Below are 14,077 nucleotides of genomic sequence, written 5' to 3' on the forward strand. Positions count from 1 at the left end.
AAATTTGTGTAAAACATTTTGTAAAAACTTTTTCAGCACACAAAATATTTAATAGATCCCGGGCGTATGCCCGGGTCCAAAATCTAGTCTAAACTACTTATATCGCCTAAGCTTCATCCAAAAGTTTACGAGATGTTACTGCATACAAAATTCCTGACACATGCCAAGCACAATTTATATACTACTTGCACCCGAACATGTGCAACTTATTGAACAAAACCTTTGAGCGCATGATCAGATCGATAATTTTTTAAACAAAGTCAAATTGGACGGAAAAGTTAACTTTAAGTACATAGCCAGGGACGGTTGGGTGTGAAGGTGCCTGTTATAAGCCATGAAGCATTGAGGTTATAATACACAAATACCATATATGCATGGAGGTATGCAACTAGTGAAAGTTCTATATATCAAAACAGAAGTATTTTATTTTTATTTTTTTATTTATTTTTAATAGTTAAGTTAACAATTTGTATTCATGTGATAAAGGTGTTACAAGAGTTTGGCTTAATTAGGAGCATGTTTCCTAATTAAGGTTGTTTCAAATTTATAATAAGTGACATCATAAGACTCCTATTTGGAGATCCAATTGGGTTTGCCTATATATACCACTTGATTATCTGTTGTTAGGCTTTGCCCGACCTCTTTTTAATTTGACAAGAAATTGGTCCCAAGACTCAATTTCGATTCAAAACAACTCTAGAGGACAAAGTTTTTTTATAATCACTCACAAGGACAAATTTCGTGTGAAAATAACTCTGAAAACCAATTTTTCGCGTGAAAATAACCCTCAAGGACAAATGGTCCGGATTTAAAATAAATATTTTCCAATTTTATCCTTTTGGTCATTTTATTATGAACAATGAGTGTTCATACCTTCTGCTGATGTATTAACAATAGTTGTTCATACCCAAATAAGTGAACGTACATTATACAATATATTGATGTATGAACAATGATTATTCATAGATCATGTTGATGTATAAACATTGATTGTTCCTACTCCAATAGGTGTTCTTACTGACCATACATTATGTTAAGGTATGAACATTGATTGTTCATACCCCAAATAGATATTAACAATAATTGTTCATCATTGTTCATACTTCAATAAGTGTTCTTATTGATCATACATTATATTTAGGTATTAACATTGATTGTTCATACCCTAAATAGGTATGAACAATAATTGTTCATACCCTAATATATGTATGAACAATGACTGTTCATAGCTCATGTTGATGTATAAATAATGATTGTTCATACCCAAAATAGGTATGAACAATTATTGTTCATACTCCAATAAGTGTTATTATTGATCATATATTATGTTTAGGTATGAACATTGATTGTTCATACCCTAAGTAGGTATGAACAATGATTGTTCATACTCCAATAAGTGTTCTTATTGATCATACATTATGCTAAGGTATGAACATTGATTGTTCATACCTATTGGTATGAACAATGATTATTCATAGCTCATGTTGATGTATGAACAATGATTATTCAGACCCCAATAAATGTTTTTATTGATTATACATTATGTTGAAGTATGAACATTGATTGTTCATACCCAAAATAAGTATGAACAATGATTGTTCATAGGTCATGTTGAGGTATAAATAATGATTGTTCATACTCCAATATGTGTTTTTACTGAGCATACATTATGTTGAGGTATGAACACTGATTGTTCATACTCCAAATAAGTATGAACAATCAACAATAATTGTTTATATGAACAATGAGTGTTCATAGCTCATGTTAATGTATGAATAGTGATTGTTCATACTCCAAATAGGTATGAACAATCATTGTTCATACTATATACACCAGGTCGTTTCGGTTGGGCCGGGCCGTTTATTATTTCATACTAGGGTTATACTTGACATTTCATATACCCGAACCGTTTTTAATTTCGCGTCAAGGGTATACTTGAATTTTCATCTACCCAATTCTTGTGAGTGATTAAAAAAAATATGTGTACTTACAAAATACTTCCTTCCCCGATTTGTCCTGGATAGTTTCTCTTGTTAATTTGGATTGACTTGATAGAGGCATTAGGCGCACATGAGGTCAAGTTATCCGCACTTGTTTCAAATTTAGTTATGGGTTCGCGTCCAATAATAAACAAGCTTAAGATCTATCATGTTTCCTTCAACCATTCATGTGGTCACATATAGTATTCTTTTACAGAGCTGGATAGTAAGCTGAGCTCCTGGGGCTTTGACTCGTTTGTATAACTACACCAGCCGAGTCTGAACAGATCATTAGGCCCCTATATATCCATTTCAAAACGGCCTGAGCACGAACATGGAAGCTCTATTAAGCTCTATTTTTTTGTATTTAAAAAAAATGGCATCCCCAATCCATCCAAGATAAACTTCCCGAGCTATTTGGACTCGACTGTTGGGTTAGGTTTGTCCCTCGCTTGGCTTGGGTTTGTTCATTTAGCTATATGTGATACCATATCTTAGTAAGCAAGCCAATGAGCCAATCTTGAGGTGTGAACTGTATATATGAAGTTTTGCTCATTAAGCTCGAATTACAGCGTTCTTTGCGCCCCTAATTGTAAGGTTGGATTGACATAGAGGATGGACTATTGAGTATAACTTGATGTGGGCTAAGCAAAATTAATAAAAAGGACCTGGCCAATGTGGTCCCACGCAAAGCACATTCCAAATGGTCCCAAATTTCATTTCAACTGTATATTAGAGGTGGTCATGAAACAGTTGTAATGGCTTTGACTTACCAGAGAGACAGAGAGAGAGGCCATAGATATATTTTAAAAAAAACAACCATTGAGTGAAAATTTAGGGAACCCAGCATACCTTTGCATACCTTTTAGCCTCTCCACGCGTTTCTTGTAAGCTGCATTTATTATTTGGATCCGATTTCAGTCTCTTAAGTTCCCGCGTAATCCAAACAATCATGTCACCGCCCAATCTAAACTCAGGAATTATGAACATGCCAGTCTAAATTTAGTCAATCAAATCTAATCAAAACCTTTTTATTGCAAGAATTTTAAACTTTGAGCTAGTGGACCGTGTATGTAATTTTGTAGGACGACTTTGGTACTCGGTATGACGGTATATATGCATAATCTCATGAGACTCATGAGCTAGAGGAAGCATGAAGTGCGCCGTGGATGTGCTTTTGGTGTGCTGTACTTCCTTGATTTCGGGGTCTTAATAAATGCAACTATGAACTTCTTCTATTTCCACTTTATTTATAGTCACCATTCATATATCAAGCAACCAACTGCTAATACTTGGTTCCATTTCCTTCTGGTTCTTTCTCCTCGTTTTTTTTCTAGAGAAAGAAGTTTAGGTACATTATTTTCTACTCTGCTCTACTACCTTTGTTAAATTTCCAACATATGCTCAGAATACAATGGTAGTGATAAGGGCAATCATGCTTACATGACCTTTAATTTGTCTTTTTGACTTGGCAGAAAATATAGAATTTGATTTTAGAGATGAGACAGACACTCGTGATACAACTAGTCATAGGAGCTTTGGCTTGTTTAAGTGTGCTGGTGGTGGAAGCAGAAGATCCCTATAGATACTTCACATGGACTGTAACCTATGGTCCAATATCTCCATTAGGTGTCCCTCAACAGGTTTGTTTTTGTTCTTATTAAATTTGGGAGTTATGAACTACTTCCACTGGAAAAGGGTATTGGATTTGTATTTGATGCTTGTGATGTTTTTTGCAGGGTATCCTTATAAATGGACAATTTCCAGGACCTCGAATCGACTGTGTCACCAATGACAATATCATAGTGACTGTCATTAACAAGTTGGACCAGCCTTTTCTAATTACATGGTGAGGTTTATTATTATCGTTATTGTTTTACTTCAACTATTATTGTTGAAATAGGAGTTCGCCAAGACCAATTTAAGTTACCAGCCGGTCAGCTTGCAAGATGATGCATGCCGCTGGGTGCCTGGGTCTCGACCATTTATATAGAATGAAGCTGAACTACCTGAACTCGAGCCATGCACATCACGAAATCCAATAGTGACTGAACTTTTGGTGGACTTGTCAAACCATAGTTAAAAAGTATGCGCAAATTAAAATTCCTCTGGATTCCCCTGGGAATTTATGTTTTCCGGGTATGCTTGAAACAGTATTTTTCTTAGATCCCAAACAGAATTGAGTATGACAAATTAAATCCGCATAAAGTTTGCTGCAATGTGTGAATATAGTACAAAATGGCTTGGCACAATAACTATTAATTTTCCATGGAACTTTAGGAATGGCATCAACCAGAGGAAGAACTCTTGGCAAGATGGAGTACTTGGAACCAATTGCCCAATTCCACCGCAATCTAGCCACCAATACAGATTTCAAGCGAAAGATCAGATTGGAACTTTTACATATTTCCTATCCACATTAATGCAAAGAGCCTCTGGAGGCTTTGGAGGTTTCAATGTGTACTCAAGGCCCATGATACCGGTCCCTTTCGCCCCTCCTGCTGGAGATTTCACTCTACTCGTTGGTGATTGGTACAAATCCAGTCATAAGGTTAGCAAATAATAATAAGATTTTCAGTTTTGAGACTATTTAAATCCTATTGCAAGTACTGGAGAAGTGGAGATTTATGTGAATGGGCTGGGAAGCGAGCACCTGAGCCAAGCTCCATATAAGGCTCGCAAACTAAAGAACTGCAATTTGTCTGAGCCTCTGATGAAATTGTTCTGATATGGCCCACAATTTTACAGGCATTACAACAAACCTTGGACTCAGGGAAAGCTCTTCCATTTCCTGATGGTATCCTTATTAATGGTAGTCCAAAGTCTACTTCCTTCGTCGGTGAAAGAGGTGATTAAAATTAGTTTGTTGCTGGGTAATTTGCCTAAAATCGAGGTTCTTAAAATATTTTTTCTAGACATAATTACTTAAAAATACAATGTATTTTGTTGTTTTTTACATTAAATACAATGTATTTTTTTTTCTTGCCTAAAAATATATGAAACTTTCAAATTTTAACCATTGATACAATCCGTTAAAATTGATTGGACGGAATGTTAATTAGATATTAGAACTGGTCACGTGAGTGGCACCCTCCTCTTATTTTACTTATATATGACTAAAATATCCTAAAAAAACAAATCAAAATTTCAAATATCACATCCACACATCTTATATTTGGTTTCTATGTTTCAGGAAAAACATACATGTTCAGGGTCTCAAATGTGGGTTTATCAACCTCTTTCAACTTTAGGATTCAGGGTCATACACTGAAGTTAGTTGAAATGGAAGGATCTCATACAGTTCAGCAGGTGTACGAATCTCTCGATGTACATGTCGGTCAATCAGTAGCTGTTTTAGTCACTTTAAATCAAGCACCCAAAGATTACTACATCGTTGCTTCAACGCGTTTCACTAAGCCTATTATCACTGCAACTGGAATACTTCACTACTCCAATTCTCATACCCCAGCTTCAGGTCCATTACCCATTGGTCCAACCTATCAAGTGCATTGGTCCATGAAACAAGCAAGAACGTTCAGGTAAACCACATATAATTTAAACTGACAACTGTGTACTCCCAATAATTTTGTTTAGGGAGGTACTCACACTAATGGCACAAATCACATTACTAAAACTAAGAGAAAAGTATTTGGAATAATTTTGTAATATCAATAGACTACTCAAGAGAGAACTAAGATTAAAGTACTTCCAATAATTATGTGATATCAATAGACGTAAATTTGAGTTGCTAATCATGATTTCCTAATCTGTATAGATGGAATTTGACTGCGAGTGCAGCCAGGCCTAATCCTCAAGGTTCATTCCACTATGGAGCAATAAAACCGGCAAGGACAATTGTTTTGGCTAATTCAGCCTCACGCATAAATGGAAAATTGAGATATGCAGTTAACAGGGTCTCCTATGTGAATCCTGATACCCCATTGAAGCTCGCTGACTATTTCAACATCCCTGGAGTCTTCAACTTGAACACTATCCTAGATAAGCCTACTCCTGGATCTGCTTTCTTTGGAACCTCTGTTATTGAACTGCCCTGCATGACTATGTGGAAATTATCTTCCAAAACAATGAGAACACCATTCAATCCTGGCATCTTGATGGTCAAGTCTTCTGGGTTGTTGGGTGAGTTCATACATTCAACTCCTCTAAATGTCAGTAATTGTGCTACTTTTTATTCATACATTTAGTATAGTGTTTTGATCTCCGACAATTGGCTTGAATATTATAGGTATGGTAATAACCAGTGGACGGCGGCCCTGAGAAATAGATATAATCTTTATGATGCTACCACTAGACACACCGTCCAGGTAACTGAAAATTACACTTTCACTCTCTTACATAATAGTATTTCTCCATTTACATAGGTCTAGTTCTAAAGAAAATGCATTTTTTTGGTAATTATATGCTTAATTATGTTCTTATTTTATGGATTTAAGGTGTATCCGAATTCTTGGAGCGCTATATACGTATCATTGGACAACAAGGGTATGTGGAACTTAAGGTCTTCAATGTGGGCAAGACAGTATCTTGGGCAGCAATTGTATTTTAGAGTATGGAGCAATGAACGAAGCCTATACACAGAGTATGACATTCCTCGAAATGCAATTCTTTGCGGCAAAGCCCAAGGCCGACACACGTAGGAAGATACACATTTATGTATTTATCGCTTGTTATTTCATGTCACGAAGGTGTGACTGCGTGAAAAGAATGGGAAATAAGTATATTAATTTAGAAATGAAAAGGAAATTGCTTAGATTATTTTTTCAGCTTATAGCTAACATTATTTGAACCCGTAATTTGTCATTGTTGTTTGAAAATTATATATTAGTGAACTTTACTCGTTCCGAATTACTTCTTAGTCATATTAATTATCTGTTATAGACTCCAGTTAAAGATGTAATTAGCTCAAATCAATCAATTAACTCTTCTGGCAAAATTCGGCAAAAATTACTAAAACTTCAAAATGTTTGTCAGTACTCCACAATCGACTCTGGGCCATTACACTAAAACGCTTCATTTCGTTTGACCTGAACGTGAAATGCAACCCCATCAATTTATTCATTTTATCGTATTTCGATTATATAACAGTCTGACTAGTTTGTTGGCAGTCGGCACGATGGTTTCGTGGTGTGGACGTCATCACGATTCAGGTGAGTTAAACACACTTGAGGTCCCCGTTTTTATTCTGTATATTTTCCTTCACACTCCCTTTTAGTTTTAGTTTCTTGGATAAATTTAACAGTAATTTTCTTCATACTCGCACTATGTTTCCTCTGTCTAGTCTGTACGTAAGAGTACCTTCAAATAATATTGCTTTCAAATATCTTCCATGGTGAGTACTTAATTAAAGATCTTCGTTTGATAAGAGTGGTACGTAGTACGTAATATATGCACAAAGTTATTGTTTTGATCATTTTGTTAACAATGGTAAAACCAATGAACTAAATTTCGGAAAGTTTTGCGAAATTTTTATGAAATTTTTCGTTTTCGGTGGGCATATAAACATTTTGAACCCTACATTTTCTATTTGCAAGTTTTCGAAGTAATTTCACAAACATTTTAACCATTTTTTTTATTTTGTTCATTTTGTACCTGTGTGCAATTTAAGCGACTATTAATCGGCGAGTAATCGCTATGCGGTACTTCACCGATCCGATTAGCAAAAGATTTATAAGTTTAAGCGGGAGCAAATAATCAGGTGATTTAGATCGATTAATTTGCCGATTTCCGATAACTTGGTTTCGAAAAAGCACCGATATAGTCCGATTAGCAACTTTGGGCTAACTTTTTCACCATATATATATGAAAATGTGAAGCAGCATATGAGGGGCATCAGAGCAAATCTAAATATGACACGTAAATCTAAAGATCAATTGTCTTATTTAGAGCTGCCCTGAGGACAGTCCACACAAGCGGCTAGTTGGGGCTCCAAAATTTGGCCCAAAATGAGGGCCCCCAAGTCTTAAACCAGTTCTGGTACTAGTGGTCTTTTTCGGCCCAAATATATAGCCTACTATTTTTTTTTAGCCCAATATTGAGCTCTTAAATCTTAAATTTTCCCAACTCCATCATTCATATACCAATTACTAATACCAATTACTAGACCGGAGATTCTTCACTCCAAAATACAAACAAAATAAAAGGAACTAGTAAATCGATCGGTTATTCTTCACTTCAATTCTTGAAGCAAGTCCCGCTTCCACTCCTCTTTTTTTTGTTTTAAATTGTTTATTGTTCTCCCCGTGACTCTTTAGTAGAGGCCACACTTTAGGAACTAGCAGCTTAGTAATCGCGGAAACTCATCCGTAGAGTTGTTTCTACAGATGATAGAGTGAAGAAAGTCGACGCCGGGCCTAGCATCTAGATGTTGTCTCGTGTAAATGCAACAAGGAGACCGGTGACCACTTGCTTTGGGAATGCCCAAGACTGCAAGAGATATGGGATCAGATTGCATTAGTTTTGAAGTTACCATTATATTAGGTGCTATAATTTCAAAGAATTGATCATCGCGAACAAAGTCTAGAAGTCCTATTATCAAGGATCTTTGAATGTCAAAGATCATACATGTCTTGGTACAGTATGGAAAACTAGGAATAAAAAGATTCTTTGAAGGACTAGCATACAACAGGTACACATCCGTAAATCTGTTCTTCAAGGTATCATAGTTGCTGCTATGTTGAGCAAAGCCACTATGCACAACAATGTCTTGGACTTGCGAGTGCTTCACAGACTTGGAGTTACTTGTAGACCGCAAGGCCATCACCTATCATTAAGGAAGTACACTGGACGCTACCTAAAGCAGAAGAGATCAAGGCGAACATTGACACCAATCCAATTGGAAACCTAAGCAAATGCTGGGTCCGGAGTAATATTTAGGGATAGTACAAATCAGGTGGTTGGAGTATTGGCACAAGGGCTTGGTGTTGCAACTAACTATGATGCGGAATACTTGGCAGTTCTACTAGCAATAGAGAAGGCAGTAGAAAACAATTGGCTTTGCATTTGGATAGAATATGACTCAAATGCAATTATGCATAGTCTTAATGGGAACAATACACCTTGGAATTTAAGGTCTAGATGGAAACGAGTTACATCTAAGCTTATGCGGTGGAAGCTAACTCACACAAGTCGAGAAGCCAACTTTGGAGTGGATGCAGCAGCAAGGAAGGCCTCAACTTTGGATAGGGATCAAGTGTTTAATTTGGAGTACTACAAAACCTGATTTTATTTCTAGATTGGAATCACCAGTTAGAACATATTACGTGCTTTGTTAAGCTATAGTTTTAATGTAATCTCTTGATACTTTCTCTCAGAATAAATCTTTATTCTTTAATATACTCCCTACTTGCAAAAAAAAAAAAAAAATAGAAACTTGCCTAGGGCCCCAAAAAACCGGGGCAGCCCTAGTCTTATTTCCTAAACTCGTGGTCAGAATGTTGTGTGCACAAAACCAGATATGAAAAAAGGTTGAAGACGATGGGGATACTTTAACAAAAGCAAAAGCTACATATATACAAACAAGGCTCATTTGTACTTAACAAACCTTATACAAACAAAGCCCATTTGACCTATATATCAATATTTTGTTTTTTTTGGGTAAAGATGTATCAATATTTTATTATTACTATTATATTTTAGGAGTTAAATTTATATTTAGTCCTCATTTAGTTTTCCCAACTAGTTTTTGATTAATCCCCCATTAATTGCGATTACTACGATTAATCGCTATAAGCTCTTGGAGCAATTTGCTGCCTATTAATGCTTAAACTGCATAGTTTTGTACACTAATATACAATTTTTCATGAAATTTACATAAAATTTCGAATGGTAGCAAGTGCAATAAATAATTTAAATATTGGTTAAATTTTTTTTGTCAATTTAACATTTAACATTTAGTATTTACTAGTTACTAAACATCAAAGATCTAATCTTTCTCAAACAAGCATTTAGCATTTAGTATTTATCTTGCCATCCTTGTTGTTTTTCCCTTTTAATTTTTTTTTATGGGGGCACATTTGATTATTGAGATATAACATATATGTTTATTTGAGAGAGTTGTAAATTTTGAGAAAGTGAGTTTGCTTATTTTGGTGTATAGACATTTAAATTTGAAAAAATAGTTGCTACACCATTTTTTTTTTTTTTTTTTGGTATATGTATTCGTATATTTTCTCTTACTTTTCACAAAAATTTATATATTTTCGTTTTCTGTGGTTACTGAAACAAAAACTGAAAACGAAATTTAATTCATTGGGTAAAACTGATTAGGTGAAAACTGAAAACATATCAAAATCACAGTAATAATTAAAAAATTAAAACCAGTTAGAATTGGTCCGAAGAAGTTTGTGAGTTCGTGATAAGTTACTGCACACCAAGTTTTTATGTAGACATCATTAGGTTGAATTACTCGAAGCAATCCAAAGATAGATTTATAACCATTTAAGCAATATATTATTATTGTTGTGAAGGGAAAACCAACTTAAAATGAAGCCTGAAAATTTTGCATTTGTTTTTCAAATTGCAATTAATATTGTAACAAAATCATCAGATTGCAAACAAATAAAAATCATATATATGACCGAACACGAGTTCAATTAGTCTCGTCTCTAAGATTTTTTTTTTTAATTTTTTCCTGATAAGATTGTCTCTAAGAAACTATACAGTACGATGAAGATAGTATACGACTTGTACATGGATCTATGATGGCATATAATTGGAACTTTCAACTTACATTGATAGCTTAGGTAATTGAATTGGTAACTGCACATTACTACGTTAGTTTGGCATATGATTATTCTTTCGAACTTATATATATCTTAAAATTAACTTAACACAAATGTATATGTAAATTTTCATAAAAGCTAAGTAATTAAGTCCAGTAACAGGTACAGGTCTCTAAGATAAAGCTGCAATAGAACCCTTTAGACAGAGAGAATCGAATATAATAGCTGATTTAGGTAACTCACTCCAAAGGCTGTTTTGAGCCTTCATTCACTTCTTTCTCATAACCAAAAAGTATTGAAGGAATCTCCATTCCTCTTTTTTCTGTACAAAAGAAACCCTAGAAGAAGGCAGCTCTTTCTTCTATGCATGCTTTTTGCTTGTTCTTTATCATATATATGTCATTGTAAAGCTTAATGGATGAAGAATGCAAGTATAAGTAATTCTATCTTGTGTTCCTCAAAACAGATGAATTTTCCGCTCACCTGCAACCAAGAACATCTGAAGTCTTGGACCGGCCATTGGCATGGACGAAGCATTCTAACACTGTTTTGATACTTTGACAGAAAACAAACCATGTTATACACTTATATATATATGAGTGATAGGCCGGGTATGTATTTGATAAAGTGATGAAACCTAGGTAGAGTTTTCTCATTGCAATTATATTTTATATGGCATCAAAGAATATGGAACAAACAAGACACCACCGCAAGCAGAAAAGGAAGAAAAAGAAAATGGAAATTAAACACAACACCACACACACACACACACATAGAACACAATTATGGTGCCATATATAATAATGATATGCAAGTATGCAACATTGTTACTACCTATATAGATCAAGAGACATTTACTTATGCATTTTCTTTTCTTAGAGCGTGTACATTACATAAGTTCCCCTGCCAAAACAAGACCAATTCAACAAAAGGAAAACCAAAAGAAGCACACACAAATAAAGAGCAACATATGCAACTTACAGACATAATTAAGAAACCCCAAACAAGAACACCACTAAACTAATTTTTTGAGTAAGAAGTGTGAAGTTAGAGAGATCGGATATCTAAGGAAATGTACCATTGGTGGCTGCTTGAACCGATGACCATGAAAACTGCGGGTTCCAGCAATTGAATTCGCCTCCGGCAATAACAGTTGGTTCCATGATGGATGAAGATGATGTCGGCATGGAAGTAAGATTGGTTGTTGTTGCTGATGATTGATCAGGATAGTAATTCACAGATGATCTTAGGCTTTGATAAAGCTCTTGAATCCCTGTGTTTTGGGCATCACCATGTGACAAGTTTTGTTGTTGTTGGGGGTGGTGATGTTGGTTTAGCAGCAGCTGAGGTTGCTGCTGAATATTGTTTCTGAAGATAGAATTGTACAAACCAGTAGGAACTTGACCCAGTGAATCTAGCCCTATGGTTCTTGCATTTAATGCTCCAGTCACTGCTGCTGATTCCAAAGAAACATGGGATCCAATCATGTGGCCCTCATCCTTGCTGTTAACAAAATTTGGCATGGAACTAAAATTAGGGTTAGGGTTTATTTGGAGTTGCTCTCAAAAATGCTAATAGTTGAGATTGAGGATTCTGAGGTGAACCCCAAAGAATTGGATTGGACGGTTGTTCTTGATCAAATCCACTTCCAAGGCTGGACTTAACGATGTCCGATGACACTGTTTTGGTCTTGCCAGTTGTTGATTTCCCGGCAGTGGTTGACACAATAGTGCCTTTACTTTTTTCCGACACCCACCACCAATTGGAACATTACGGAGCGCACCGCCTTTAGTCCAGTATCTCCTACATGTCTTACAGAAGTGGCGTGGCTGAGTGAGATTGTAGTTGTTGTAGTAGCAAAACTTGGTGTTGGCTGAATCACATCTTGGACACCTCAAATGTTCTGCAGAAGTGGTTGTAGTAGTAATAGTGGTGTTATTGGTAGTGGTAGGTGTAGATGAACAAGGAGATGGTGATGGTGTAGAAGAAGGCAGTCCTCCCAAAACTGCACCATGGAAGGACAGCTTTCTCTCCATTTTGTAGCTCTTGAATCATTTTAGCTTTCTTCTTTGAAAACCTACTAAACAAAAAACAGAAAACAAGGAAAGTAAAGATGGTGATCAGTACTACTACTCTTTTAAGATCCACAATGAACTAAAGTAGCTAGTTTTTGTTGTGTATGTTATGCAAAAGAACACATGAGATGTTGTAACAAGATTGCTTTATATGTCTTAAGTTGAATGACTTTTCTTGGCTACCCCTATTTGTTGTGGGTGTAAATTAGAGGACTAGAGAAGTAGGTAAGCTTTAATATAGAATTATAGATGGAATGAAACATGATGGAAACGGGTTTGTGTATAGAATTATAGATGGAATGAAACATGAAGGAAACAGGTTTGTCTACTGGGCTTTAAATTTGGCTCTCAGTGCGCTTTAAGGATGAAATGACTATATTTTTTACTTACTAATTTGCCCCTAGCTCTGATCATAATATCTTGTCTCTCTTATGAAATATCAAATTTGATAAGACTCCCTTACTATCTTGATGATTTCAACGACAGCTACAAGACACATTAAAGAGTAAAGCCACAAGCTAGATTAATAATTATAACACTTTTTTCTTTACATCCTTTCATCTTGGTCTTGTCAAAATACTGCTGCATGTACATAACTATTGTTGAGGGATTGTAAACAGTAATTAATCTAAATTACTGTACGTATGCATCTTTAGCCTTATCACATGGAAACTTTCACAAGCAAACAAGCGCGGCAATATAAGAAAGAAGGTAGATAGTTTTTACAAGAAAATGGCATGCTGGGAAAATTTGAAGGACAATTCTGTAAAAGAGGGGTCCCTGTATGGCTGTAGAGTCTATACTTACATTTTTGTGCAAATCTTCTTGTTAGATTCTAATATCCTAAGACTAACTCCAACGGTGCATCTAATTGCCATATATGCAGCAACGAACCTCCAACTGTGCGGCAAATTTCTATTCTGCTAACATAAAACACATTAAATAGTCATAATTGTTGTCAAATATGATATAGCAAACTGGCCCCACTCCATATTACATGGAGTGCAGCACCACTCCACATGAGTGTGAGACTCTCAACCTCCGATCCATATCACCTGGAGGTGACCTCCAAAAACAAAACCAAACGCCCTTTTTCTCCAATTACCCTATTACCTATTCACACTCCACTTGACTTGGAGTGTGGGCATCCATTTGGTTGGAGCGAAATTGTTATATAGTTATTTGTATTTGCATAAATTTGGGGAATGGCATCCAAGTACTGTTACGGTTGGAGTTAGTCTAATAGATGTTGCATTGTATATTGTATTTGCAAAAGCTTTAG

General features: G+C 35.5%; 1 protein-coding gene and 1 pseudogene across 2 annotated transcripts; one reads left to right on the forward strand and one right to left on the reverse strand.

Annotated features, from left to right (window-relative positions):
* Positions 1-3,153: 3,153 nt before the first annotated feature.
* Positions 3,154-6,696, forward strand: LOC147506316 (L-ascorbate oxidase homolog). Its single transcript, XM_086604236.1, is given in 10 exon segments — positions 3,154-3,330; positions 3,455-3,622; positions 3,719-3,828; positions 4,260-4,530; positions 4,728-4,827; positions 5,173-5,518; positions 5,755-6,026; positions 6,029-6,119; positions 6,226-6,304; positions 6,434-6,696. Coding segments are annotated over 9 exon segments (1,617 nt in total). The 5' UTR covers positions 3,154-3,330; positions 3,455-3,478; the 3' UTR covers positions 6,638-6,696.
* A 4,046-nt stretch (positions 6,697-10,742) lies between these two features.
* Positions 10,743-12,756, reverse strand: LOC147506317 (uncharacterized; annotated as a pseudogene). Its single transcript, XR_015221135.1, has 2 exons — positions 11,799-12,756; positions 10,743-11,275 (listed from the first exon to the last, which is right to left on the reverse strand). The product of XR_015221135.1 is annotated as an uncharacterized LOC147506317 (transcript).
* Between the last annotated feature and the right edge of the window lie 1,321 nt (positions 12,757-14,077).

The sequence above is a fragment of the Coptis chinensis genome, chromosome 4, assembly GCF_015680905.1.
Source record: "Coptis chinensis isolate HL-2020 chromosome 4, ASM1568090v1, whole genome shotgun sequence".
NCBI classification, from domain to species: domain Eukaryota; kingdom Viridiplantae; phylum Streptophyta; class Magnoliopsida; order Ranunculales; family Ranunculaceae; genus Coptis; species Coptis chinensis.